General features: G+C 36.5%; 1 protein-coding gene across 3 annotated transcripts in view; it reads left to right on the top strand.

Moving 5' to 3' along the window:
* LOC149794606 (uncharacterized) overlaps positions 1-26,409 on the top strand; it is a 42,800-nt gene extending 16,391 nt beyond the window's left edge. For 2 of the 3 annotated variants that reach the window (XM_089966608.1, XM_089966607.1), the window contains 4 exons: positions 19,424-19,454; positions 19,941-20,084; positions 20,706-20,951; positions 26,242-26,409. In XM_089966608.1, coding sequence (XP_089822734.1) covers positions 19,424-19,454; positions 19,941-20,084; positions 20,706-20,951; positions 26,242-26,270 — 450 coding nt within the window. In that variant the 3' untranslated portion in view covers positions 26,271-26,409. The remainder of the gene's footprint in view (positions 1-19,423; positions 19,455-19,940; positions 20,085-20,705; positions 20,952-26,241) is intronic. The other variant, XM_089966606.1, reaches the window with a different exon arrangement.
* Positions 26,410-26,620: the final 211 nt, after the last annotated feature.

Genomic DNA, 26,620 nt, shown 5'->3' with positions numbered 1-26,620 from the left:
GATTTGGATTTGTAACTTAGCTTTAACAATTTTTCAGTCATATCACTACGATACTTGCAGTTTGACAGTTTATAGTGATGTCTAGCTCAGGAGAATCATGACGCAGACAGGCAGCATCATGTCCCACCCAGTCACATTATCCTGACACCGGGCCGACCAGTCCTAGCACCGACCTCTTAATGCCGAGCGCCTAGCAAGGCAGCTGTTAATACCATTTTTATAAGTTGTTGGTATGACTCGGCCGGGGTTCGAACCCGCGACCTCCCACATCCGCTCTAACCACTAGGTCGCTTGAGCGGTCATGTTGATAATAGAATATGCGCTTTCGCCCAATTCGACAAATATGTCGAATCATTTCGATTGATTTATATCGATTGATCTCGGTATTCTCACCATAATACAACATCTCAATCGGCATGAAATTTTTCAATGCTCTAGATTCAAGCAATAGGACTGTGCGTCGGATAAACCGGGTAGTGAGCAACTGAACCCAGTGTTAGGACATATTCAGCACCACAGAGTTAAATAATATTTTCAGATTTCTCTTTATTTTTTTCTTTCAAGTTTCAATTTAGTTTCACTATCTTGCGAAGAAGGAAATAAATACTTATATGGGCCAGTTGGGGACCAATGTGGCATTTGGGGGTCAAATCATATTATACAGGCGATAGGCGCCCATAGAAAAGCACAAGAGATGACACTTGTAGGTCATATCATTGTATATAAGCGTTCATAGTGTTACGAGTCTATGCTTTTAAAAAGAGACAGAAAAGAGTGCAGACAGCAAGCTTTGTAAAATTTAACAAATAATTTATTTCTCTAGAATAAAAAGTGGAAAAATGAGAAAAAAGAACTTACGGTATTGCAAATTAAAACCAAAAGTAATCCAAGAATTAAAACACAAGTCCTTTCAATGAAAACCTCTATGTGAACTGCAGTTCAAATCCCGATGAAAATCTCAAATGGAAGGCGATGACGTATGTAATAGTCAGCGTTGTACTGATGTATCAACAGTCTCTTGTTGACTCACAAACCCCAAAATCGTATATGTCGGTTTTTACTGATAGGCACAGGGAATTCAGAGATAGCCTTGACCTTAGCATCTATAGGTGTTAACTTGTCCATGTCCCACTATATGTTCTAGAAATGATACACACTCACGGCAAATCTCACTTTTGGATAAATAAATTGTCAAACTTGCATCAGCGAGTCTGTCAAAGAATTTCCTAATTGTCGCTAAATGTTTTTTCCAGATGTCGTTGTAGATGATGACATCATCGATGTAAGCATCACAATTATCTATACCAGAATTATTCATGTTCATTAAACGTTGAAAAGTATTTGGCGAACATGTCATCCCAAAACGGCATCACTGTAACACTGTTCAACTTTCTATAATCAGTGCACATGCAGAAAAATTTATCTGGTTTCGGAACGAATATACATGGTGAACTTCAGCCAGTTTTACTCCGATCTATGAAATCATTCTCCAGAAAATACTGACTTTTTTCCCAAGTATTCCTATTTGAGAGGGTTCATCCTGTACGGCGTTGTTTCACAGGTGTGGAATGTACAATTTCAACGTCCTGGTAAATTTTGTTTGTTCATGTCGGAACGTCTGGAAATAAGTGCTCATATTCAAGTAATAACTGTTCAAGTTCATTCCTTTCTTGTTGATGCAGATGTGAAAGTTTGTGGTCCAGATTATTCATAATTTCTGAATTCGGAAGATTTGTCACTCCAAAATCAGTAGATTCCGATTGCATTCCTTCGTTTAAATCCTCACTGACTAAGCTGAGTAAGACAGGTAAAATCAAATTAATTGCATGTTTAACTTGGCTATGTCTCTCAACATACCGGTACCCCTATAATTTATTTTCATCCCAGGAGTACTATTATTATAATTTAACTCATTCATTTTTGTCTTAACTTTGTAACGGCCGTAATACCTAATTTGAAACAAATTTTGAAGAATGATCAAGAAAGACAGAACACTATTATCAGACTCAAAAGTTCTCTCCATCTGTCAAGTCATAATATCACATTTTACTTTAATTGTTGGGTGCCAAATTCAAGCATAATTGGCTGGAAAATTCGTGACATAAAATTTGACCCATGACCAGATTGGACAGATTTGGGAAGGCCAAAATGAGTAAAAACCTTCATCAAAACTTTTACCATTTTTTAAATTTAATATTCCGCAAAGGAATTACCTTTGGGAATCTTGTTGACGCACACATTATGGTCAACAAGTATTGGTTACCTGACTTGGTCTTAGGTAAGGGACCAACAACAGTCTTTCATTATTCTGCTAAATGGTTCATCAAATGCAGGAATAGGTTGCAGATGATCCGTAGGTATCTTATGATTGGGTTTTCCTACCATGTGACAAGTATGACAAGATATACAGTATTTACAAATATCACTTTCAATTTTCGGCCAACAGAAGTGATTCAAGTTCTTGTGATAAGTCTTGTTAATCCCTAAATGACCAGCCAAAGGGGCTTTCATAGGCCAGACATAGAAGATCCTGTCTGTATGATTTTCAACTACAGTTTGATAGTTCAGTGACCACTCGTCACCAGCAGGTACATCGGGAGGTCTCCATTTTCTCATAAGAATCCCATTTTTAATGAAACAACAAACAGGTACTTATGTGGCTTCAGTTTCACTAATTGCCATTTCAAACAAACAGGAGATCTCAGGATCTTTTTCCTGTTCGATGACAAGCGATTGTCGTTTGTCACCCTGCATAGAATAAGAGAATGAATAGTTAAAAGAGGGTCACTGTGATACATATATTTTGATTGATTCAAACAAGGAGTGAAAGTGACCTCATCAAAAGTCTGAACAGTACATGTGCCAGCTAAAGGAATACTTTCCTGATCAACATCATTCTCAAAAGCTTTCTTTGCCATAGTTCTAGTACCTTCACAAGCTGAGTATGAATCAGGGTATTTTTTTTCTCAATTGGATCGACTTTCTGATCCAAACAAGGCATGTCAGTTACAAGTGGATTAACCACAACCTTATCTACAGCTAGGTCGCTGCCAAATAATAAATGAATGTCCTCAACGGATAAGGAACACACTGTTTCGACTGTCACGGGTCCCGAGACTAAGTCTAATGACAAACTTACACAATGGAGAGGAACATTAACAAAGCCACACTCTACTCCCTGAATAAGAACATTCTCATTAGAAGAAGACTTTTCAGAAAAAGACAAAGTACCTGATAATAAAAGACCCTGAGAAGCTCATGTATCCCTTTAAAATTTAATAGAGATCGGATTGGCTGAATCACCTATGAGTGATATAGAATCCTTTGACATGAATGGTTCATAATTCTCCATGTTAAAATCAGACTGGGGTTCATTAGACCCAACAAATGTATTGCTTTCAAAACATGACCGTGATCTTGACCTCTTTGAAATAAGAGCATTTAGAATAGGTTTGTCTTGATTCTGTTGCTTATTTTTCAAGTTTTAGCAATTAGAAATAACGTGTCCTTTCCTCTTGCCATAGGTACACGTAGGAAGAGATAAGGACTTCTGATCAATCTTATCAGAAGCTTGATTTCTAAAAGTTGTGCCCGTTTGAACTTTGGATGTGCTCGTATTAGGCTGAAATACTCTTCTACCAGAAGACTGTCGAGTGGAAGACTTGTTTACAAAAGTAACGTTATGAGCTAAGGAATACTCGTCAGCAGTACGAGAAGCATTTTCCAAGGTTTCGACCATATGCTCATCAAGATAAGTCTTAATGTCACTATGTACACAATTCTTGGACTCTTCAAGTAATACAAGCTGTCTGAGATTTTCGTAATCTTGATCTGCTTTCTTGGCTAAGCACCACCTATCAACCAAATTAGTCGAGAAGAAGTCTCTTCAGGAGGCGAGTCTTTTTTTCAAACGTTTTTTATTTTCTTATTATATTTTTTGTAATGCTCTAACTCTGTTGTGTCGTCTGGAATTATGTGTACTACATTCACCTTTTAAGTAGAAGTTATAGCATCCCAGAACGTATGATCAAAGTTTGTCCATTTGTCAGTCTTCAAAAGAATCAATGATTTTATAGCCCTGGAAGTACCAGTAATTACAACATATCTGCCGTTATGGATGATATTACTCTTTCCGTTTCACTTTTATCATAACGAACCGAGTTCCCATAGCTCCAAAGGGACTTTCTGAACACGCTATTCTAAACGAGTAATTTCTGAGTAATGATTTTCTTCCTGGTAAATATTCACACAATTACCAAACGGAATCTGGTGGCAAAGGATATCCTAGTAATTTTATTTCAGTTTCTTTTTCACAGCACATCACAGGTCGCAAAGGAGTTTCGTCTTTAGGCGATACTTTCCTAAGGTTTTAACTTTTCTTACGTTTCATTCCATTATTTCTGTGTGTCACTGCCACGTTGTAGCTAGAAGACTTGGCATACAAAATATTAAAGGAGACAGATAAATGTTGATCAACGTCGGACTATTTGTACACTTTTGAAACAATCAGCAATTGATTACACTTAGACTCCAAGTGTTAAAACATCTACGTTATAATGAGTGCAGTTGTTCTTTGCATTTCACTTGCATCTTGAAACACTATGTCTAAATGCTTTCTCTCAGCTCCAGTGGTAAACAACAAGTGTTCGCTTCCAGAGTATTCATTAATATGGTAATACTTGGGTCCGACTTAACGAAGGTAATGACATGGACACGTTCCAGATAAATCGAGTCCTTATACTCCCAATCGTGAAGTGACACACCACAACTGAAACACCTGTCATTATCTCCTTCTCCCAAGTAGACAAATCAAGCTCCGGATAATTGTTTGGGTGTAAGTACATCCACACATTTAGGCCATTTCCCTCAACGTTTGGAATCGACATTCAGTCACAGTAGGCAGGCTAAGCCACAAGCAACGTATATTCTTCTTTGACGGGCGGATTTCGATGAGGTGGCGGTGGTATCTGAAGCAGTTTGCACATACATTGATAAGATTCGTAGGGTGGTACGCACATGGCATCACGTCGACCAGCAAAAAGGAAAGGATGTGTTGTATCGCTTTCGTTAATAGAGTGGTAAGACACCCGGTAATAAACGGCATGATTTTCCATGGTGATGAGAACGGCACCGCATTCCATAATACCAATCGATGAGCAATCCAAGGCGTGCTGCATCGATGATGTCGCATGGTACTGCATCGATGTGATCGTAACGCACAACATCGCACTCGAGTTCCTCATTGGACTTCAGAACCTCTCTAAATTCTTGCTGCGTCGAATATTTCATCGTCTTTCTAGCTGTGTGCTTGTAGTCGTAATGAAGTGTCGGTCTTGTACGTTTTCTCTTTTATATACTGGAGCTTGGCGTGTAAGTACGTTCAAAGTGTTGTGATCTGGAAGCTGTACTCGTTGCTTGCACACAGTTTGATATACTTCCTCTAAATGGTAACTGACGATTTAGTGGTTTTGTAACTGGAACATTTTATGCTAGTCCAAGGTGGCCACGCTAGAGTCTTGATTTCATTCCGAACAGTAGAGCTTATTTCAGCACATCAAAGAATACTACTTGACTCGATCGATAATTCAATTGCAATCCATGCAATTAAACGGTCCATTCGATTTCTGGGTGAGGGCTATGATGGCGATGAAGTTATATGCAACTGTATTAGTCAAAGTATAAGAATCGACCTCCTTAAAGTGTTAGGGCTTTGAAAAAATTAACCGAGGATTGGCTGTCACGTACGCAGCAATGATAACATTTCCAAAGGCATCGGGAGGTGCAAACTCTTCTTCGTACTTGGTCATGATCAAGTCTTTACAAACGACTTACACGTGTTTCTTCCGTTCTTCTTTGTTGTTTAACAGTTCAAAGAAACGGCTCGTTTTGCCAAGTACTTGAACTTGGATATATTCAGTTGTGTCATGTTTCCCTACAAGTAACTGTGCATGACTTTGGCAAACGATCGTCTTCCTTCATTATTCTCCACGTGATCTAAATTGAAGCCTTCGATAGAACGGTGTCGTTCTTTGAATGTCTCTTGGTCTTCTGGAGCCTGATACCAGGGGTGATAGCCAATGACTTCTTGTATTAGTTTGAGAAAGTCATCGATGTAGCTCATTAAAATTCCGTTTTTTGGACTGGTCTTACATTTAATATAGTTCTGTGTTTGGAAAGTGCCAAATTTCGTAGACTTTTACCAAGAAGTATTCAAGATCCACAGCATGAACTAATTCGATGTTGATCCATGTTCTTGTGAAAGCGCGTTCTTAGTCGGAGTGATGACAAGTGACGACAAAGTTGGTCTTGGTTACAGGTGTCTGCTCACATACAGCATAAAGGAAAAATTAGGGTGGTAAGGCGGGATAGTACAAGTCGGTGGGAAGTAAGACTTTGCATTTGATCACGCCTTCGTATTGACGAATGTGTTCCACGTCGATGTGTTCTGTCAGTATGTTTGATTGCTCTGTAGGAACTCGACAATATTTGCACAAACAAAGATACAACAAAAACGCATCAATGACTTTCATTTTTTCTCCCCATGATTCGTCCACGTCACACAGTAAATATGTGGCATTCATACGTCTTCAAAGTAAACCGCGGATTCAAACGTTCTTCGTTTACCACGCCGTAAGTTTTGGCAATGCGACTAAACTCGTGATGGGTTTTGAAACTTCGAGTACCGTTCTCCCACATTTCTACCCTTCGGTATCCTTGTTATTCTAACATCATACGTCGTTGGTAGATTTGATAGTGCAGTTATTCCATTGAGAACTCTGTAAAGAGACTTTTCAGGTGTCTTTGAGGGTAGCATGTGGGGCATCCGTAAAAATATGCGTTGCCTATACAATATGATATGACCCCAAAGGGGAGACTACATGATAATCTACGGCCGCCTATATAGACCACATATGACCCCCAATTTCGTCCGTATTGCTAATCCCATAACTACTTATAGCGGGACCAACTGAAGTCAACGCTAACAATGTTGATATGTCATCGCTACTGAGGTCAGCCGCTTGTAACATTGTTACTGTTTGACCCTATAAACACTTTTTACCCTAATCCCCATCCCCATGTTAAACCCATGGAGGCTTAAATGCTATAATATAACCTCTAAGTGCCATCTCTATGTAAGTCTATGAGCGCCTATCGCCTATATATTATGATATGACCCCAAATACCACCTTTGTTCCCCAAGTGGAACATATCTACGGAAATATGACACGTTACTTCACACGATTTTCTGACACTCCAAGAGAGCAAAGGTAGCATATAAAAGGAAAAAACACGAACATCTATACGAAATATTGGTATAGAAACCTTAGAGATACGTATTTGAATAACCTAAAGTTGATTAATATCAATTGTTATATGATCATGCGATCATGTAACCATGTTTTAGGTATGGATAGAAATACAATAAAGCGCAACAAAATAGTAGTCTGTTTAGTAGGAAACTCGATCCTAAAATCTCTGCATACAGTCTCCTCTGTTCGATCTTTTGTTATCATTTTACAGCAGAAAAGATTCTTTTGTTTTCTCAGCAATTCTTTAATCTCACCAATTAGCCTGTCTTCTAAAGAGTTAAAACTCAAGAGGGAAAGTAAACTGTTGCTTTGTCATGGTAACGTGTTTTTAATAGATACGTAGATGTTATGCCAATTTATTTCTAGTTATATTCGGGAAGCGTCCAGTAAGCAAATATGGCACAAAAGTGACCGACAGGAAGAAAATTTGGATTCAGCAGGGTCTAATATGCCTGATTGTATCACATTTATGTTTTTAAACATATGGCACGATCTGGGAATGTACTAGACAAAAAAGTTTAGATCGTATGCCGACATGGAAATGTATTGGCATATCGATGACATAATGGCGGCCGACATCGTTCCCGCTGACATACCGATCTTAAATATGTTATCTTGTCCATTCTTAAATCGTATCAGATGTAACAAAATGTGATATATTTCGGTTGAAATGAACCTACTGAGCCTAAATTTGTTTTAGGTCGTCCAAGATTTGAAATAGTTATTTTCCATCAACTTTCTCGACGGACACGGAATACCTATCGCGCGCGCGCGTGTGTATGTGTGTGTGTGTGAGGCCATAGTTGCTCTGGTTTTTTCTAAGATCTTCATTAGAAGGAATAACTGCACAGAACTAGAAAGTTGTACTTGATTTAGGATTCCATTAGTGTCAATTTTAGAAAATCGCAATTAGCAGTGGGCTTTGAGCGGACAAAACCAAAATGAAATGACTTTAGTAAATATTGTCGCTAAGACTTACTTAACATATGTCTTTCAAAATATATATTTAGGTACACGTGGTCCCGTGCATAATACGTTCATGATCTGTAAAAGATACATAATGAAATCTTATCTAATCCTGCATGCTACACTTTTTTGTTGTGTGATAATCCATAATCCCTAAATAACAAAGTCACTAATGTACCATCATAAATATTGTTGTACTAAAAATAATAAATGTTACAAGCACCTTGCTATTATCTCCAGGACAAAATTTTAACGTAGGAAAAATAATAAAAATAAAAACAATTGCATGATGTAGAGTTTTTAGCGTAATGCCATAAAATCTGATAAGTGTAAGTAAGGTAACGATGCAAGATCTTTGAAGTAGTTAATATTGTTGCCTCATTTGACTTATATAAAGTATCATAACTATTTTATTTCTATTTAACTTCTTACTTGATAAACTTAAAGGGTTCATTTAAAACTTTTGACCATGGATAGCTGTGAGTTTATCACTTAAACTATTATCATTTGGCAGCCTCAGTATTTGAAAAAACAGGCCAGGCATAAAACAATCGATTTTATTATAGATGTATTAAGTTAACATTGACATATAATTTATTTTCTTTCAGTTTTGAATATTTAATTGTATCCAGTGTGATTCAATTACTTTATCATAATTATTGTTTATTTTTTATCTTCTTTACATGAATATGCAATATTAATAGTTATTACGAACAAATTAGAATTATCGTTTACCTTTTTGCGTTTTCTTTTTACATATATATCAGCATGTACACATGTCTAAAACATAAACAATTTTACTTTCCTTTCTATTTCTCTTTTTATTTCGTGTTGTATTATTACACTGAATATTTTTCATATTTGTCAGAACGACGAATCTTACTCCCGTGATCCAAATGCATGCACATTTAACACAAAAAAGTTTCACTCAAAGTATTTGCCCACGAAATCCTTTCCCGTTTTACGTCGTGCAAGATATGACACTTTCCAGCTTACCAATACAATTTATATGTATACACATAATTTTACGAGTCAAAAAAATGTCACACAAGTACGCCTAGACTATTTCATTCTATTCATAGAGATATTTGATTGCTACATGCTTCATTTGAAAATGGCGCCTTCTCGCAAGGAGTTGACATGTCCATGACAGCTTCATTATCAACCCAAAATAGCCTATCATCCCGAAAATGGCCTATCAAAATTACGTTATTTTCTAAACCTTTTGGTGCTAAATATAGACTAATTTAGCCATGTTTATTCTTTGACGGTTCAAAACAATTGAGAACAGTACATATTGTGGCCTTCGTCCGGACCAGCAGGTACAAGAAGAGCTACAAACTTCAGTTGATAGTTTCGTAAAGTTAGATAAGCCAGTGACCGTACCAGATGTTTGTAAATATACAGGTTGAATAAAATATTTTCCGACACAAGTTCAAAACTTCGCTCAGTTTATATTGGAAATAATACTGAAAATGTACGAAACAATCATGGTTCATTTCCAATATTTCAACGTTTGACAAAACATCGATACAACGTTGAAAAAGCAAATATGTTTTGTTTATAAATGTCATATTTGCTTAGCCCCATCTATAAAGTAATGTATAAGCTATAATCTATCTGTCTTGGGGATATTACCGCCGCCTTGTGTTTGAATTCTAAAGATAGCCGCGGGGTTAGTTTTCAACTCTTACGCAAGGTTACCTTGACCAGCCAGAGCTGGACCAGCTTGAGTCAGCGAAGGCGACCGCTCGCGTCACTGAACAAAGGCTTGCCGCTATCACACCTATACATTAAAGATTAGTTCAAGGATCAAAAGGAAGGTCCACGAGGAACGGGGCGTGTTCTCATCCATCCCCAGGTTGACAGACATCGAGAGGGACATTGTCCGCTAAGTTTGATTAGATCGGTTCACAGCGATATCCAATCGAAAACTGAGATAGAGGGGGTGATTACAATTCAGACCCGAATTATACCTTCTGAATCGTAAAGACTAATTCAGTATTCACCTGGAAGGATTGCTGATCAAAAGGGTTTACTCCGAGAAAAGAAGCCACTCGTAATTTGGCGGGAGAACTTAGATGTAGATTCTAAGGAAAGACAAACTTCGAAAAGGTCAGTAAGTTATTTGCTCGATTTTTGCAGAATATTACGGCATCACAATTGTATTTATTTGTAGTATGTACACTTAATTACTAGGATCGTTTAGTATGTAGAATTACCTTTGTAGTGTTTCATTTACATGCGTATTTGAGAAATGGGCTTGAGCCTTACGCAGAGAATTATGTAGATTGTTAGGTTGTAGTCAGAATTATATTTGTAATTCGCTATTAGGTTACTTCGTAGTAAACCAATGCATTTATTAATGCTTTATGTTAGAATTTATACATGCTTGAATTGTGAATTTGGAAACCGGTTGAAGTATGTAAGATTATTTACTATGGACGTATGCATATATCAGAGCATGGGTATTTGAATATTTGTGTAGTTTGTATGAGTTGTATGGTAAAGAAATGCGTCTGATTATTGTGATATTATTTAGTATAACGGGATTAGGAATATGTACCGATGTGACGGAATGTATTGATGTATGTATAAGAAGCAACTGATACCGTGCTATATTATGACGTTGTTTTACCATACAAAAACGTATGGGTATCTCGATGTGAACGAATGCGTGACCTCAGAAATTTAATAGCCGTTATCTGGTGATAAGCTATGTGTAGTGTGAGATGAGAGGGCTAAGGAAAAATATTGTACCGTCCTTGTGTTTTCACAGGAAGCTTTTTTAGGGACAGAGAACTTCCGCTTCCATTGTGTCCCAAGTTTTCAAGAGTTGGAGAAGGAATCTAGACTGTATCCTATACAGTCGAAGTCGACAGAAGTGCAGTCGTGGAAGAGAAAGTGGAGGAGCAGGAGAAGGAGTCTAGAAAAAGCAGAAGATGAGGAGGAATAGGAATTTGGAGAAAGGTCGGGGAGGAAGATAGAAGGAATTGGGAGAAATAAGAGAGAGAATGGATACAACAGATGAGTAGAAATACAAGGACAGGTGGAAAGCAATTTCACACTGTTAATCAAGTGATGCAATAGGCTTATTAAAGGGTCGAATGGAAGGAGTGTCATTGGAAATTTGAGTCATTTGATTATTGAATTGGTATTAAATGGTTATTCATTGTATTTCAACATTGTGTATATTGAACCATCTAACCGTCGGCATTGCTAACTGGGGTGCTCGGAGCTTTACATCTATCTTTCACTAAATTTAACGTCCAACAAAATAGAGCCTGTGTGAGACTTCTATAACAGTTTAAATAAAATATTGCAAGCACCCCATCCCAACCATACACATCGTCACAATAAATGACACAATCATATTCAACCTTTCAGCAATGTTTCCTCGGCTTTATTCTGCATGTAACCAAATCACAATCTTTCAGCCACGTTTCCTCGACTTTATTCTGCATGTAACCAAACCATAACGTTTCAGCAATGTTTCCTCGATTTTATTCTGCATGTAACCAAACCACGACATTTCAGCAATGTTTCCTCGACTTTATTCTGCATATGACCAAACTACAACTTTTCAGCAACGCTGAGTGTTAGCCAGGTAGATCACCGTTCCTAAGAAGTGTGGATTAACTAGCTTAATGTAACAGTCAGAAACATTAGCACAATTACCAATGAAACTGTGTACTGGATATTTTGTCATTCGTTTGTCATGCGAGGATTACTTACTACAGTGAAACTCTTCATAAATGAACTCCTCTGTACACAAGTCCTCTCATGATCGATTTGTTTGATTTGCTTTCTATTTTTGTACTTCTTTACATTCTTGGCTTTTCTCCGAGTAAATTGAACCCCCTCTACCTGAAAACCGACACAATTTTTCTGTCCTCAGTTTTAAGTTTGCACGAAAAGATTCCCATTAAACGGAAACTCTCTACAATCTTGGAAATGAAATGAAGCTACCAAATTTCATACAACATTGATATTTAGGTACACGTATTAGGTTGGATATTAGGCTGATTCAAACGTCTTCGCACATAAATATGGTCCAGCATGGAAGGTCAATTTTTAATAACTAAACGCATGTTCAAGACTTGAAAAGGCTTATCTAAGTATCATCTAATTGAAAAACTTTAAAGTTTGTACATATGATGTCAAACATCCTTGTTACTTCAAATAACAAAACGAGCTTGAAATTACTGGGCATAATCATATCAAACCCTGTGGAAAGTATCTTGGTTAACGATGCATTAAAACATATACATATGATGTCTATAGCCAGTGCTCAATCTAATATGACCACCGTTACCAAAATTAGAAAGATCTCCACCCCTTGAAATTAAAACTTTTTCAAAACCGCTAACTTAAATGTTATAAATCTTAATAGAATGCATGCCGGCAGAATGAACTTCCAAACTGGTACAAATGATGCCGATGCGCTATCAAGGATAACAACCATGCTAAAAATGGAAAATAATATCTCGTCTAAAGCCGCTGGACCGAATTCAACCAAATTTGACACACACAAAAAAAAATCTTTACTTACAGGGCTTTCTGACATATAATTGATTACAATCCACCATAAAAAAATTTCAGCCGTTACTAAACCTTGAAAGATATTTAAATTTCTTTGTTTCCAAAACCACTGAAAATAACTTGTTCATATTGAAGCCAAACTAGCATGACGATGCTTAGAACTCGCACAAATAAAGCCGAGTCATTATCAACTGCTGTCGCCGTAACTAAAAATAGGAAAACTATAAATAACATTACAACTCCTCAAAAGGACTTCACCAAATGTGACAGAATTCATTCTAGCATATTTTACTACCACCCTTTCAAAACGATGCTGCTTTGCCATTAATATGGCCACCGTTGTTCAGAGTTGAAAAACATTTAAATAACTTATCTACAATCGTATCATTTACCATATTTGAAAGAAAGCATCCCGATATAAAGGCTACTGAAATATTTACAAATTATGCCTATATGCCATCAAATATGGCTGACGTTACTCAAATGAAAAGAATAATTATTTAAAATTCTTTGCCAAAACTGTGGACAAGAGACTAACCAACTTGATAATAAGTACCATATAACAGAGATATTTCAAATGTAAGCTAATAATGTCCGTCCGCCGTCGAATATAACTGCCATTACTAAACAATAGGAACAAAAAAGTATACGACTTCCAAAACCGCTCACTAGAACTTGACTTCTTATGTTAGAAAACACCCTGTCATAGATCCTGTTAAGCCTGATACAGTAGATTTGGACCCTCCATCAATTAAAGACACTGTTACTAAAGATAGAAAGATCTTCAATTTACATCTTGAGCAAAATCATGTTATTAAACATTGAATAATATTATTTAGTGATTAAATTTAAAAATGCGCCACGGAATTCGACCAAACAATATTGAAAGCATAGAAGTGGATTCAAGTCATTGCTGGAAATTGAAAGAAAAAAAAGATACTCTAAATACGTCTCAGAGACTGTTCAGATAAACTTGGCTAAATTTTACGGCAACCGTTATGGTACAAATATGTCAATCCGTTATCAAATATGGCCGCAGTAACTAAAAATAGAAACTTTTCCAAATGACTTTCTTAACGAAAAACTCTCAAAATGTGGCCAACTTTACAGAGAACATTTTGGCAATAATAACGTAAATTCTGTCCAAACCATGACAATCTGCCATTAAATATGGTCACAATTACTACAAACTGATAAACAAGTAGTAACATAAAAAGAGACATGATCTTGGAGAGTATATATCTTTCATTAAGTTTCATAATTGATTGTCATTAGCATCCTTCTGAAATTGGTATTCATGTTTTGAAAGTTTCTTTACCAGTCGTCCTAAAGAATTGTATATAGTTCAAATAATTTATATTTTTATGTTGTGATTTTGCTATACACTAATGTACCATTGTATCAACCTCTTTTAGCGAAGTAGTAAGATATACGATAGCATTGTGCGTTTCGCTAGTGCAGACGTGTTTTAGCGAGGTCATGCACATTTTTGCTTTGGAGTGGACATGTACAGAGTAGATGATATATGACAGTAGAATAAAGCAGCAATTTGAACCAATGAGAGGGAAGCGATTTTACTGCATTGTTTATAAACTAATTTATATTCATCTAATGTTACGTACATCGACAGTATGAGTTTAACTTTAGTCCATGATTGTACATTATAATGATCATTTATTAACAATATGTTGCATAGCTGATTTATGTCCATGATCGTAGATTATATTTTGAGATAGTGATGCTTTAAACAGGTTACAGTCATGTTAATGAACCTGTGTACATTTGGAGTAGTTTTCCATTGGTATGATTGTGACATATGTCAAGCAGAGACGTATTATGCAATATGTCACGTGTGGATGAATTGCGATATGGATGTGTAACAGAGTGGTGGAGATGTATACTGTGAGAGAAGTAAACAAGTATTCTTAATCTTATTTCTGTTCTTATCTTATATTACTGTTGTGCTTAAATTCTTTAGTGTAGTCATTTTTTAAATTATTTATTGGAATTACATGGTGCTAATTAGACTAAATACTATTTTGGCATTATTGTGAATTCATTAAAAGACGTTCTGGACAATTCAATTGTTACATTGAGACTGTTGACACTTAAGCACATTCGAGGCTTTTTGTACATCAGCTCATTAAAAACCTGGAATCCATTCGGAACAATCTATTATTTGGGATTTTTCTGGAAATTTTACGATTATTTTGGATTTAATTTATGATACTGTATGTTAGATTTAATTTTTCATTTTATAATTTAAAGAATTACTTTCTTTGTTAAGTTTTGCAAAACTTGTCGGTTTTGCTTCTTTCTGTTACTTAGACCATATAGTTGTAACACGACACTGTTATCATCGACTAATAGGCTGACATTATTAAATATACAAAACATTTATTCAGCTTTATCTATATAGAAAGCTGCTGAATAAAACTTGACCAACTTTGACACAAAGCGTACTGGCATAGAACCCTTCAAGATTGGACGATTTATGCTGATGTGCCACCCAATATGGATTAAGATATAAAAAGCTAAAGATAGTTTGCAGAAAAACATTACAATTAGAAAGCATGGTACTGTTCAAAATGTCTTGATCAAATATTCTTGGATTTTGACTATCAGACAGGTGTCAAGCAGGTGTTAGGCGGGTGAGCGTTATCAGGCCACTTGAGTATCTTGTTCATTTTTAATTTCTCTTAATAAACGGAATGCAAATTAAAAATTTGTATCTGTGGAAAACAATGTTCTTATAATAGTTAGAGCTGAACTGTCTATTACTCTTGTTTTGATGGTATATATCAGATTTATGGCGCAAAGAAGAAGCAGTTACAGCTTAAGTCTCCTGTAGATAGTTAATATTTACCCCTGCTTTTGCACGTTTGCGTGTAAACATGTATTTATTTCTATGTTATATTTGTACCTGCTAGTACTGGTGTCTTCCTTATAATTCGAACACGATCACACCTGTTGTAATTTCTACTGGTATCACTCTACTGGTTATGTAGTGTAATCAATATTCGTGAGCAGAAAATATAATGATGATGATGGCCACGTAATGATGGCGAGATTCACCGTTGACAGTCAAAAAGGAGAGTCAGTTTGTAGATCCAGGTAAAATCGTACTTGCAGATTTAACAATGACTACATTTGTGATTCAGTTTTCATCTGATAGAATGATGAGGAAGTAAATGTGATCAAAAGTTTAATGTTTCACCATGTGTTACATGTATCAGCTCAAAGAATTAACTGCACGTGATATTTTATATGTTAGACTTTATACTTTTTATTATTATTATTATTACCGCTCCGGTGGCCTAGTGGTTCGAGCGTCCGCCTCGGATGCGGGAGGTCGTGGGTTCGATCCCCGACAGAGTCATACCAAAGACTTACAAAAATGGTACTAACAGTTGCCTCACTTGGCGCTCAGCATTAAGAGGTTAGTGTTAGGACTGGTCGGCCTGGTGTCAGAATAATGTGACAGGGTCGGACATCATGCTACATGTCTACGGCATGATGCCCCAGTGCTAGACATCACTATAAACTGCCACATTGTAGACATCGTAGCAATATGACTGAAAAATTGTTAAAGCTACGTTAAAAATCCAAATCACATCACATCACATCACATCACATTATTATTATTATTATCTTCCATGGCAACTTTATGTGTATTTCAGGCTGGTCTTGTTTCCTAGGATGGGACCATATCATGTGGCTTTTAGATCTGCTGTTCAAAGGAGACTGCCGCTTTTTGTAGTAGGTCTGGCTTTTAGGCCAATTCCTAGCATCTTCAGTCTGTCTCTTAGTTTGTGGGTATATTGCCTTAAGTGTTTCAAGATCTCAAAGTTTTCTGAACCTTTTAAGTTATCGGGTCTTTCTTGCTTTTCTTGTTGTTAGCAGGCGACGTGAGAATGTCTTGTCCCTGCTTTGTCTGTGATGGAGATAGGGTTCCTCTCCTTATCAACCAGTACACTATCAGGTTTCCTATGCTGCTCTCTCTCTCTCTCTCTCTCTTTCTGTCTCTCTCCTGAACGGAACGACATCATATCGTATGGAGTTTTCACCAGAAGACTTCTTATGTTTATCTGGTTCTGCCCAGATATCTAATAAGGAATGTACAGTGGAAAATAGTGTTATCGCTGCAAGTGAATGAATGGTAAAATATGCGTGGAGTTTTCACTGAATGACCTTGATGATGATGTCTAGTTTGCCATATATGAAATTGGAGCCGGCTGAGTTTCAGCTTGGCCACCACAATAATCATCTTGAAAATCCTGTTATTGTTTCCTCTGACTAGACGGCTGGTCTTATCAATATCGTGTTTTCACCAAACAACTTCTTATGACGTCTAGTTACTCCTAATGTGTATTGGTGCTAGTCTGATATCCAGTAATAAGGGGAGCCGCGGAAGCTCAGTTCGTACAGCGTCGGACTCATATTTTAATGTTCGTTGGCTGGATAACCGTCCAGGTCAGACTGGGTCATTTGCCTCAGTATGTCCTTGACAAAGGCAAATAGGTCCCAGTTTTTAAAGGGCTGTTAAAACCAACCAAAAACTGATATCCAATATGGCTTAATCGGTCAAAAAATAGGTCAAATACACACCATGTGTTCTGCGACTAATGAATATACAAAACACGCCGTAAAATTATGTCAACTTACTGGTGAATCCAAATTGGGATATTTTTGACCGATTTAGTGACCTTTCTTGGACCGATTGTTTGTAAAGTGACCTGTTTTTGACTGATTAAGTGACCTATTTTTGACCAATTAAGTGACCTATTTATGACCAATTAAGTGACCTATTTTTGACCGATTAAGTGACATATTTGTGACCGATTTTGTGACCTATTTTTTATCGATTGCATATTTTTATCTTACGGTTTGTCTACTTATATATTTCTAGTATGATCTTTTGTGTATTTAGTATTTGATTCATTGTAATTAGTGTGAAAATTTGCAATTGTATAATGTGTCCCGTGTTTCAAATCCTCACGCTTACACGCTGATGTTAGTCTCTGCAAAGACAGTTTAGTGCTTAATTTAATCCGCCAATAATTCCCTGTTGCCCGGAAGCCTGGGGTGATCGTCTTTGCAGATCCCTCAAATAGTTCAGCTCTGTCCTGTTTAGTGGGTCTGTACTAATCGCCTGTAGCTTCTTGTCAGGTCAGCGGTTCTTACATGGGTCTTACTGGGTTCTTCCTCCACCAAATATACTGGCCACCGTGCATTGCAAATCATGCGTTGAAAAATGTCATTAAACCAAACAACAACAATATCTTTATGACCTGGTGATCGGAGGTGCTAAATTCTGATTGCTTAATAATATTTTTTTTTAAAAAAACAACCCGCAATAAATATTTGTCAAGAGTCGTGAGTTACTTGCATTCATCAGTTGATGATATCAATACACGTTAGTCCAGGAAATGTAGTAATGGGGTATTAATTTTTGTCTTTCATCACGAAAATGAGAAGTTAACATATCTGAGGATAATAATATTCATGACCTATTTTTCTGTGATTGGTACTATGTGCAAAATATAATATTATATTGGTACTATGTACAAAATATGATATTATATTGGTCTCTGACCATGAAAGCTAAGCAGCTTCATACTGATTGATGGGCGGATTAAGCGACATAAGTATAAAAATATAGCACAGTGTCAATGATGCATAATGTCATATCCAAAAATAGCAAAATGTTATGGAAACACAATATCGTGTCCACATATAGCACAGATTATGGATAGTTAATGTCGTATCAAAATATAATATATTGTTAAGGATGCGAGGCATTTCCCGATTTTGAAGGAAACAACAACACATGTTTTGAAAGTATGTTTGCAATATATAAAATTTTAGTTGGTTAGAATACCTAATGCATCAGATGAACCGCTTAATAAAAGCAAGTGCACACATTTTCACAAATGCCTTCAACTTGAACATAAAAGGCAGACAAAATGAAGATACTTAAAAGCAATTGCGTTACAGGTGATACATTCATTCCATCTTATTACCTCAAAACTACATTTATTTCACGTTCATTCAAAATCGTACATAGCAATAAACATTTGAATACTTTCTCAGTAGAATAAATTGTTAGATCAACTAGTGCCTATAAGACCAATTTAAAAAGGAGTTTTAAGGAACAGTCGAACAAGCTTGGATCGACATATACTTTAAACTTCAGAAAGTAGAGTTTCTGCATATATTATCCCGTAACTTCATGCCTGAAAACAGTAAGCATATTTAAGTTAAAATGTTTGACACGAATGCTCTACGTTGTCATTATATTATTCATCTGCACCTTCACATCAGTAAAATAACGTTATAGGCACGTCAGCATGTTATGAATATACATGATAGACTGTACGAGATGCAGTATGGATTTACTCTTTTACTAGTGTAGGGAAATATTCAGTACCGGTTTGGAGGATGTTCGTGGTTAAAATAGAAAGGTCGAGTTTATGTAGCTCTCTCATTGCATCCTCCGTTTCTGATAGAGTGTGCAGTTGAACGTATAATAAAGAAGAAAATGATAAGTTAGAAATATGTTTTTAACCTGATTTGCATTTTCATAATTCTTCATTTCTTAATAGGTAGATCAGCTAACAGAAGAACAAATTTCTGGTTAGTACACGTGACTTATATCTGAGTAAAATCCAACGCCAGTCCCGACTTTTGCTATATATAATGAATGATTACGAGGATATAAGAGTTGTACACTTAGGGAAATATTTAGCAGTGATTAGATAACGATGCAAAACGTGTCAGAGATATTAACTCTGTATGTCAAAATGTTTTCTCGCTGGCTATTTAATCACTAGACCTTAGTATATAGTACAGCTGGACAAACACATGGCAAACATACAAAGACACGTAGTTTGCGATATTTTGATTTAACAAGCGTCTGCACATTGAAATAAGATTATGTACTTGTTCAGTTGTTAATTTCTCTCCGCCCTTATTTGTTTCAATTGACAATATGTTTCGCGTAGGATTTGATTGATTTTGTACAATTTCAAAGTAAATCTGGCAATAAGCACTTATTTTCTCCTGCATCCTCTCATCCTTCAGTTCCTCTCCACTAAATAACAGTCTTGATTCTATGTGCAGAGTTCAAGGACGTGTTCAGTGAGTTGGACAAGGACGGCGATGGCATCATCAGCACGAAGGAACTGGAGACGGTTATGACGTCCCTGGGACAGAACCTCACAGAGGCTGAACTTCAACGCATGATCAATGAAGTGGATGCCGATGGTACATTCTTAAAGAAGACTTTAAAACTTGATTTGGATTATCGTATAAACAAACCGTGTTCTTGATTAAGCAGGAATAGCATAGGAAATATAAACACCACTGAAAAGGCGGAAAGACGCCATGGTTCAATCGATTGGATTAAATGATAGGGTCTTTTACACAGAAATAATTTGTTTTGTTTTTTCATGAGAATTTATGCGAACTATATTAAAGATGGTGTCTTAAAGTGACCAATTGGCTACGGGCAATGGGCGAGCTCTTGAAACTATGAACCTCGGAATATGTATGAACAAACAACTTTGTTTCATGACTGCCAAATTTTATGGGACCAATTTTTTGCAGGTGCAATGTTGCCAGGTTTAGCATGTTAAAAATAGGTACTTTCTATATAACCTGCTAAAATATTTACAATTTCAAGAAATTCCTTAGCAATTGAAAAATATCTGAAATTCAGCTACAAATGTTTTATAAATAACTCTACGTTGAGTAGATAAACACAATGACAGGAAAGAGGATGCCAAAAAAAGAGCAATAAACCCTCCAGTCTCCATGTACATATATGCTATCTACAATTTTTATATTGTAATGTCTCTATGAAACATTATCTATCAAATGTCACAGGTAAAGGCTCTATAGATTTCCCAGAATTCCTGACGATGATGAGCAGAAAGACAAATGAAAGAAAACTTTCAGAAGATGAGATGAGGAAGCTGTTTGAAGTGTTTGACATGGACGGTGACGGCTACATCAGTGCAGCAGAACTGAAGCACCTGATGATCAAGTTGGGGCAGAAAGTGACGGACGATGATGTGGACGAGATGATTAGAACGGCAGATGTGGATGGGGATGGACAAGTGAATTATGATGGTGAGATTATATAATTGAATTCAATATATTTCAAGCTTACCTTACCTACATATGATAAAAATGTTACTGTTGCCGAATTAGATCGTATACATAATATCGAATATGTTGGCAATGAGAACGATCGTTTGGACGAAGACAACGACAATGAATGTTAATATTGTGATAACTAATACGTAACCGAATGTACTGTTTCGCACGGTCATTATTTTGTACTTTTCAAAGGGACATTTTCATTCTCGTTGGAAGTTTATCAGGCTATATCTCTAACGATACAAACCAAACAGTCACATACGATACGAACCAAACAGTCACATACGATACAAACCAAACAGTCACATACGATACAAACCAAACAGTCACATACGATACGAACCAAACAGTCACACACTTTACACGTGGACACAACTTGAGGATTTCTACATGGTATTCAAATTCTAGGCCACAAAATGATGCAACAACAAACTTTTGTTGCAAGATTGGTAATTAATACAAAAGTAAGTTTGATCTTTAATACGCAAGTCCTGTTCCCACCACATATGACATGTTGCTACAGTCATAACCTTTTGGGTTAATAAGATGGATACATTTGTTCAGTAATGTTTATTTCTTTACTGTCTGTTGCTTTGGGTCACACTTATACGACCTTATTTGTCAAGTTTTACCTGTGAATATACCGTTTTAAATGCAAAGAACGTAATCAGCAAATCACTTCGAAGTCTTTGTATGAAATGTAAGGTGGATATGTGCTTATACCCAGTGAATATTCACTCGGAACACGCAACTATTTTATGCTTATATATATTGGCTAGCACTATGTGTAACAGAAGTAATTATATGTAGGAACTTGAGGACAAACGCGAGATTAGCATTAGCCAATAGGAAAACATGCTGGGGACTATTGTGGAACAAACAGGAAATCCTATGTTAAATGGACCCATATGTTTAACATCGGACTTGGTTTATAGGGATAAAAGTGTTTATGGGGACAGAAGTGTTTGTGCAGATAAAAGTGTTTACGGGAAAATACAGACAAACATATGCACACAACATAGAACAATACATTTGGCAATGACCGAGTGTAAATATGGGTTGCTGTGAAAAGGGCCCCTTGTTTTCTTCAACTACGTCTTCTTCTTTAGCCGCCATTTCAGAATAGGGATACAATATGGGCGGCCCAGTTGTCTAAATTTGTCCCGGACCTTCATCCAGTTGGTATTGAGTCGTTGAAAGTATTTTTCTTTCTTTTGACTTTTTTTAAAAAACTTGTTTGTCCTTTTCCCAGGCGGACTTTATCTTCTCAGCTTCCTCTGGTATCACTTCCTTCATCAGTCTCCTGGCTGCTTGAAGAGCAGGTACATATCAGCAAACACAGCTCAGGGTATACCAGTGAGCCTCTACTTGTTTGATTATAAGCTCCGGCCCTACCATTAAATCCACTGCTTCCTGCAACTTACCCATTGTACAATGCTATGCTGTCGTCATTCTTATCTTATCGACGATAAATTCAACGACTGACGAATGCACTGTGTTATATGCATGAAGTACGGTCTTGAAGGAAAACAAAATTACATAAAATGCAATTCACACCACACGCACAAGGCCAGAGGATATAAAATATATATTGATTCGACCAAAATAAACTATTTTTTACTGACCGCTCCGGTGACCAAAGTGGTCAGAGCGTCCGCCTCGGATGCGAGGTCGCGGGTTTGAAAATGGTACAACCAGCTGTCTCGCTTGACGCTCGGCATTAAGAGGTTAGTGTTTGATTAGTCGGCCTGGTGTCAGGATAATGTGACTGGGTGGGACATCATGCTACATGTCTGCGGCATTATTCCCCAGTGCTAGACGTCACTATAAACTGCAACACTGCATACATCGTAGCAATATGACCGGAAAATTGTTAAAGCTACATTAAAAATCCAAATCACACACACATATCTCTTTACGTTTTTTACAAACAATCTTTATTTATACAAACAAATTTGATAAGCGAAGGGCTTTTCGTAAGGAAAGACAAACGACAAACACATACATACATACATGCATACATACATACTTTGGCAAATAATTTGGGAAACTGATTAATATATCTTTCATCGAGATTTATTGGCTTTAAAAAGGGTATTTTTTATCTCTAGTGCACAAGTGCCCTCACATCCCAGGTCTAGCTCGACATACACAGCGTCTACTCCATCTGCCTGCACCCCATGGGTTGATGGAAATTGGAAACTCTGAAGGGGCCTGAGTTGCTTCAGAATCACATTCTTCCGTTTGAGGGACTCGGACGGTTTTTTCCCCCGCTAATCGACTCTTTGTTTGGATGTCGTTACTACCCATGTTGTTGCCAGCTCCCTTATATTAATTGTTACTGCTGCTGGCGAACCCCCCATGTCCCAGTTCTCTTTCTTGGTGATCCTCATTCTTCACTGTGAGTCGGAGCCCCCTTCACCATGAGCTTCACCGAACATACGGTCTGAGGCAGCTTTCCTCTCTTTAATCTCTTTTTACCCTCTTCTACCTCTTCGACCAGGGTAGAGAGGACATTTCTTTTAGCCATCTTTAAATGCGTGGTTGTCCTATGGTGCTATCGATGGTGTTGATCCTTCACTTGATCCAGGAGGAAATTAAAAAAATGAAGAAATATGTGTATATGAAAATCATAAAATCTCTAAAATCTATACCCATCTTGATGAAAACACCAACATATGTTGTGTAAATTAAAATCTATGTCGACGACGAAGCAGCGGAAAGTATCGATCGCGATGACATTTTATAGTTTATCATTTTGCGACTTGATTCTCGTGTTTATTCACTTTTCTTGCAATAAAATGTTATTATAATATATGAAACATGAGATGATTTAGAGGCGTGCGAACGTAAGAAGAAAAGAAGGAAGGAAGAAAATCATGTCTGAATGAAGGAATGGACGAAGACAGGAGAATTAACTAATCTGGTAGAGAGAGAGGAAAGATGGGAGAAAAGAGAAAAAGAAGGAAGAGGAATGAAGAACGAGCTATGAATACGTGAAGTTTTCCAATGTAGAGATGATACACAAGTTATATTTGCAAAGGAAAGACACATATATCTTCATCTCACATAATACAATCTAACACATAATAAAATACATTATTTTTAAAACGTTAATATTCAACCAAACGAAAGAGGAAAAATTCATCTACGAGATAATTTTGTCTACAAGCTAAGTACGCATGCTTAAAGCTCTCACGTCACATGACTTACGTCACCCATAATATTGAACAACCAAAAAAAGAGTATACCGCACTTACACATACAGTAGGGTGGACAAAGTCACAAAACTAGTGGGTGTTTTTTTCTACGTCTGCTAACAAGACGATTTCAATCATTCAAACTTTTCAATCCGCTGTAAGTTATGAAGCGCCAGGGTGCTTCAAGATATATAACTTATAATTATATATTAGATAGGATGTTTTCAATAACGTCCGCGTCCTAAAACTTTTCAATCCTAATTCAAACATAAGAATAATACAACAAAAGTACGCTAAGGTGTACAAAACTAACAATGTAAAAAGGAATCACAAACACACACGCATAAACAAAAATGCAAACATGTAAACATTTATTTATTTTTCTTATTATTTATAAGATCGGCTTTAAATACTGTTAAAAAAAATGTTTTTCCCAACTATTTATTTATAGGATTACATAAGGCAAAAACGTTATAACGATGATCTAGTTAGTGTCAGTCCTTACAAATACTGGCCGCATCACAACAAACACACACAAAATCTAACACTACCCAAGGACAAAAATGATTCTTGTAAAGTCACTTTTTCTACTTGTATTACATGTTTATAAGGATATGGGAGAGAAAACTAGCTCGAACACTTAGTGGCAAAAGAGAGGGCAGTACTGTCCTACGCTCTTAGCTAAGAGAAGAAAACGGAAGCCATGCCCACTGCCAGCTTCAGTCAAAATGAAGGAAGTATTTTTCCTCTCGAAGCATACGGGATAAAAAAAATATAATCATTTTAACAGAACAGAACAATGATTAACCCTGACAAAATTCTTTGTTCTATATTCATTATTCTTGTATACAACATAACAAAAAGAGAAGACAGGGAACTAAAACATATAAAATAGAAAACATTTTGGAACACAAGGTGTCACTTCTAAGTCGTAACCAGCCATATATACTGGGATGAGACCATGAGGTGTCAACATAATGTTGGCTAGCGTAGAGGGATCCACACTCTTGTCAATGATGTTATTTTAACCGGTCTATCTGATGTATGTTAGATCATCATGCGCCATTACTAGAATCATCGACACAGCCCGATCGACGAGAAGAATCTCTGTGGAGAGACAATGCTGCCAGAAGAGGGTATTGTTGTAAGGACCCTTGTGAAATGAACTTTGAGGACAAGAAAATGACCTTTGTGATGGCACTTATTTTAACCCATATTTTTAGAAATCTGAGATGCTACTTAATCATTGCCATGTGTACATCTATACGTTCTATGTGTGTGTTTGTCTATATTGTCCCATAAACACTTTGTCCCCATAAATACTTGTGTCCCTATAAATTCGTTGCCATATTCAGCATATGGGCTCATTTAACATAGGTTTCTTCTTTGTCCCACACGAATCCCCATATATTAACCTATGTTCTAATGCTGATTGCCGTTTTGTCGTCCAGTTCCCACAAAGAACTACTACTGACAGAGGGAAGGAATAGTTGCGTATGATAATCCGCTTGATTATTTCAGCAATTAACCGTTTATGTTCTGCTGTGTTTTGTGCATATTCGCACGGAAAATGTCAGTAGTGTCATATTTATCTTCATCAATTGAGGGTAGAAAGGTACACGAAGAAAACATTGAAGAAAACCTATTAGCGTAATGTAGGATGTTGAAGAATGTGTTCCTGCGTAGCAGTCCATTAAATTTCTGGAACATATGTTAACGATGCATATTTGACTGCAGTGAAAGAAAGTAGTTTTGATAACTTATAAAAATTGTTTTTTTTGGGGGGAAAATCCACGATTTCAAAGGTTAAGATAAAACAAATTCTTTTTATTGTTTAACAAGTATGCATTCTTATATTTGTGACTTTCTCCCTACACCTTTGGAACGTCACATGTAGATGCAACTTCAGAGTCTGACAATGATATACCATAAGAATTTGAGAAGTTGAGAATTTCTGTTATAAGGTTGTTCACTATTATTATTATTATTATTATTATTATTGTTGTTGTTGTTGTTGTTATTATTATTATTAGTATTATTATTATTAATTATAATTTCAGAATTCGTGCGGCTGATGATGTCGAAATGAGATAATGAAACATTTATGTCATGACTTTACATCAAAACTTATATTCCAGACCTTAAGGCTTCACAGTTGTTGTGTTAAAGTTTAATGCTCCTTTGCAAAAATCATTATTTCTTTGATTAAAAAATTTGTATCTATGAAATGATCCTCTTTTTTATCTCCATGCGTGATGTTTAAAGAGACGAAAAAGTCCGGACTGTTGCCTCTCATCTTTTGTTGTGCAAAAGATTCAACATGGTGATGGAATCGGTAAAAACAAGGACCAACAGATCTATTTAAGATACAATCACGTTACATATTTTTGCGTACCATAATCCATTTTTTAAATATTTTCTTTCTTTAGTTAAGACGTT

The sequence above is a fragment of the Sinohyriopsis cumingii genome, chromosome 8 (assembly GCF_028554795.1).
Source record: "Sinohyriopsis cumingii isolate HCF-2022 chromosome 8, ASM2855479v2, whole genome shotgun sequence".
Lineage (NCBI taxonomy): Eukaryota > Metazoa > Mollusca > Bivalvia > Unionida > Unionidae > Sinohyriopsis > Sinohyriopsis cumingii.
The sequence above is the reverse complement of the archived record's forward strand: the minus strand, read 5'-3'. Positions and strand labels throughout refer to the sequence as shown.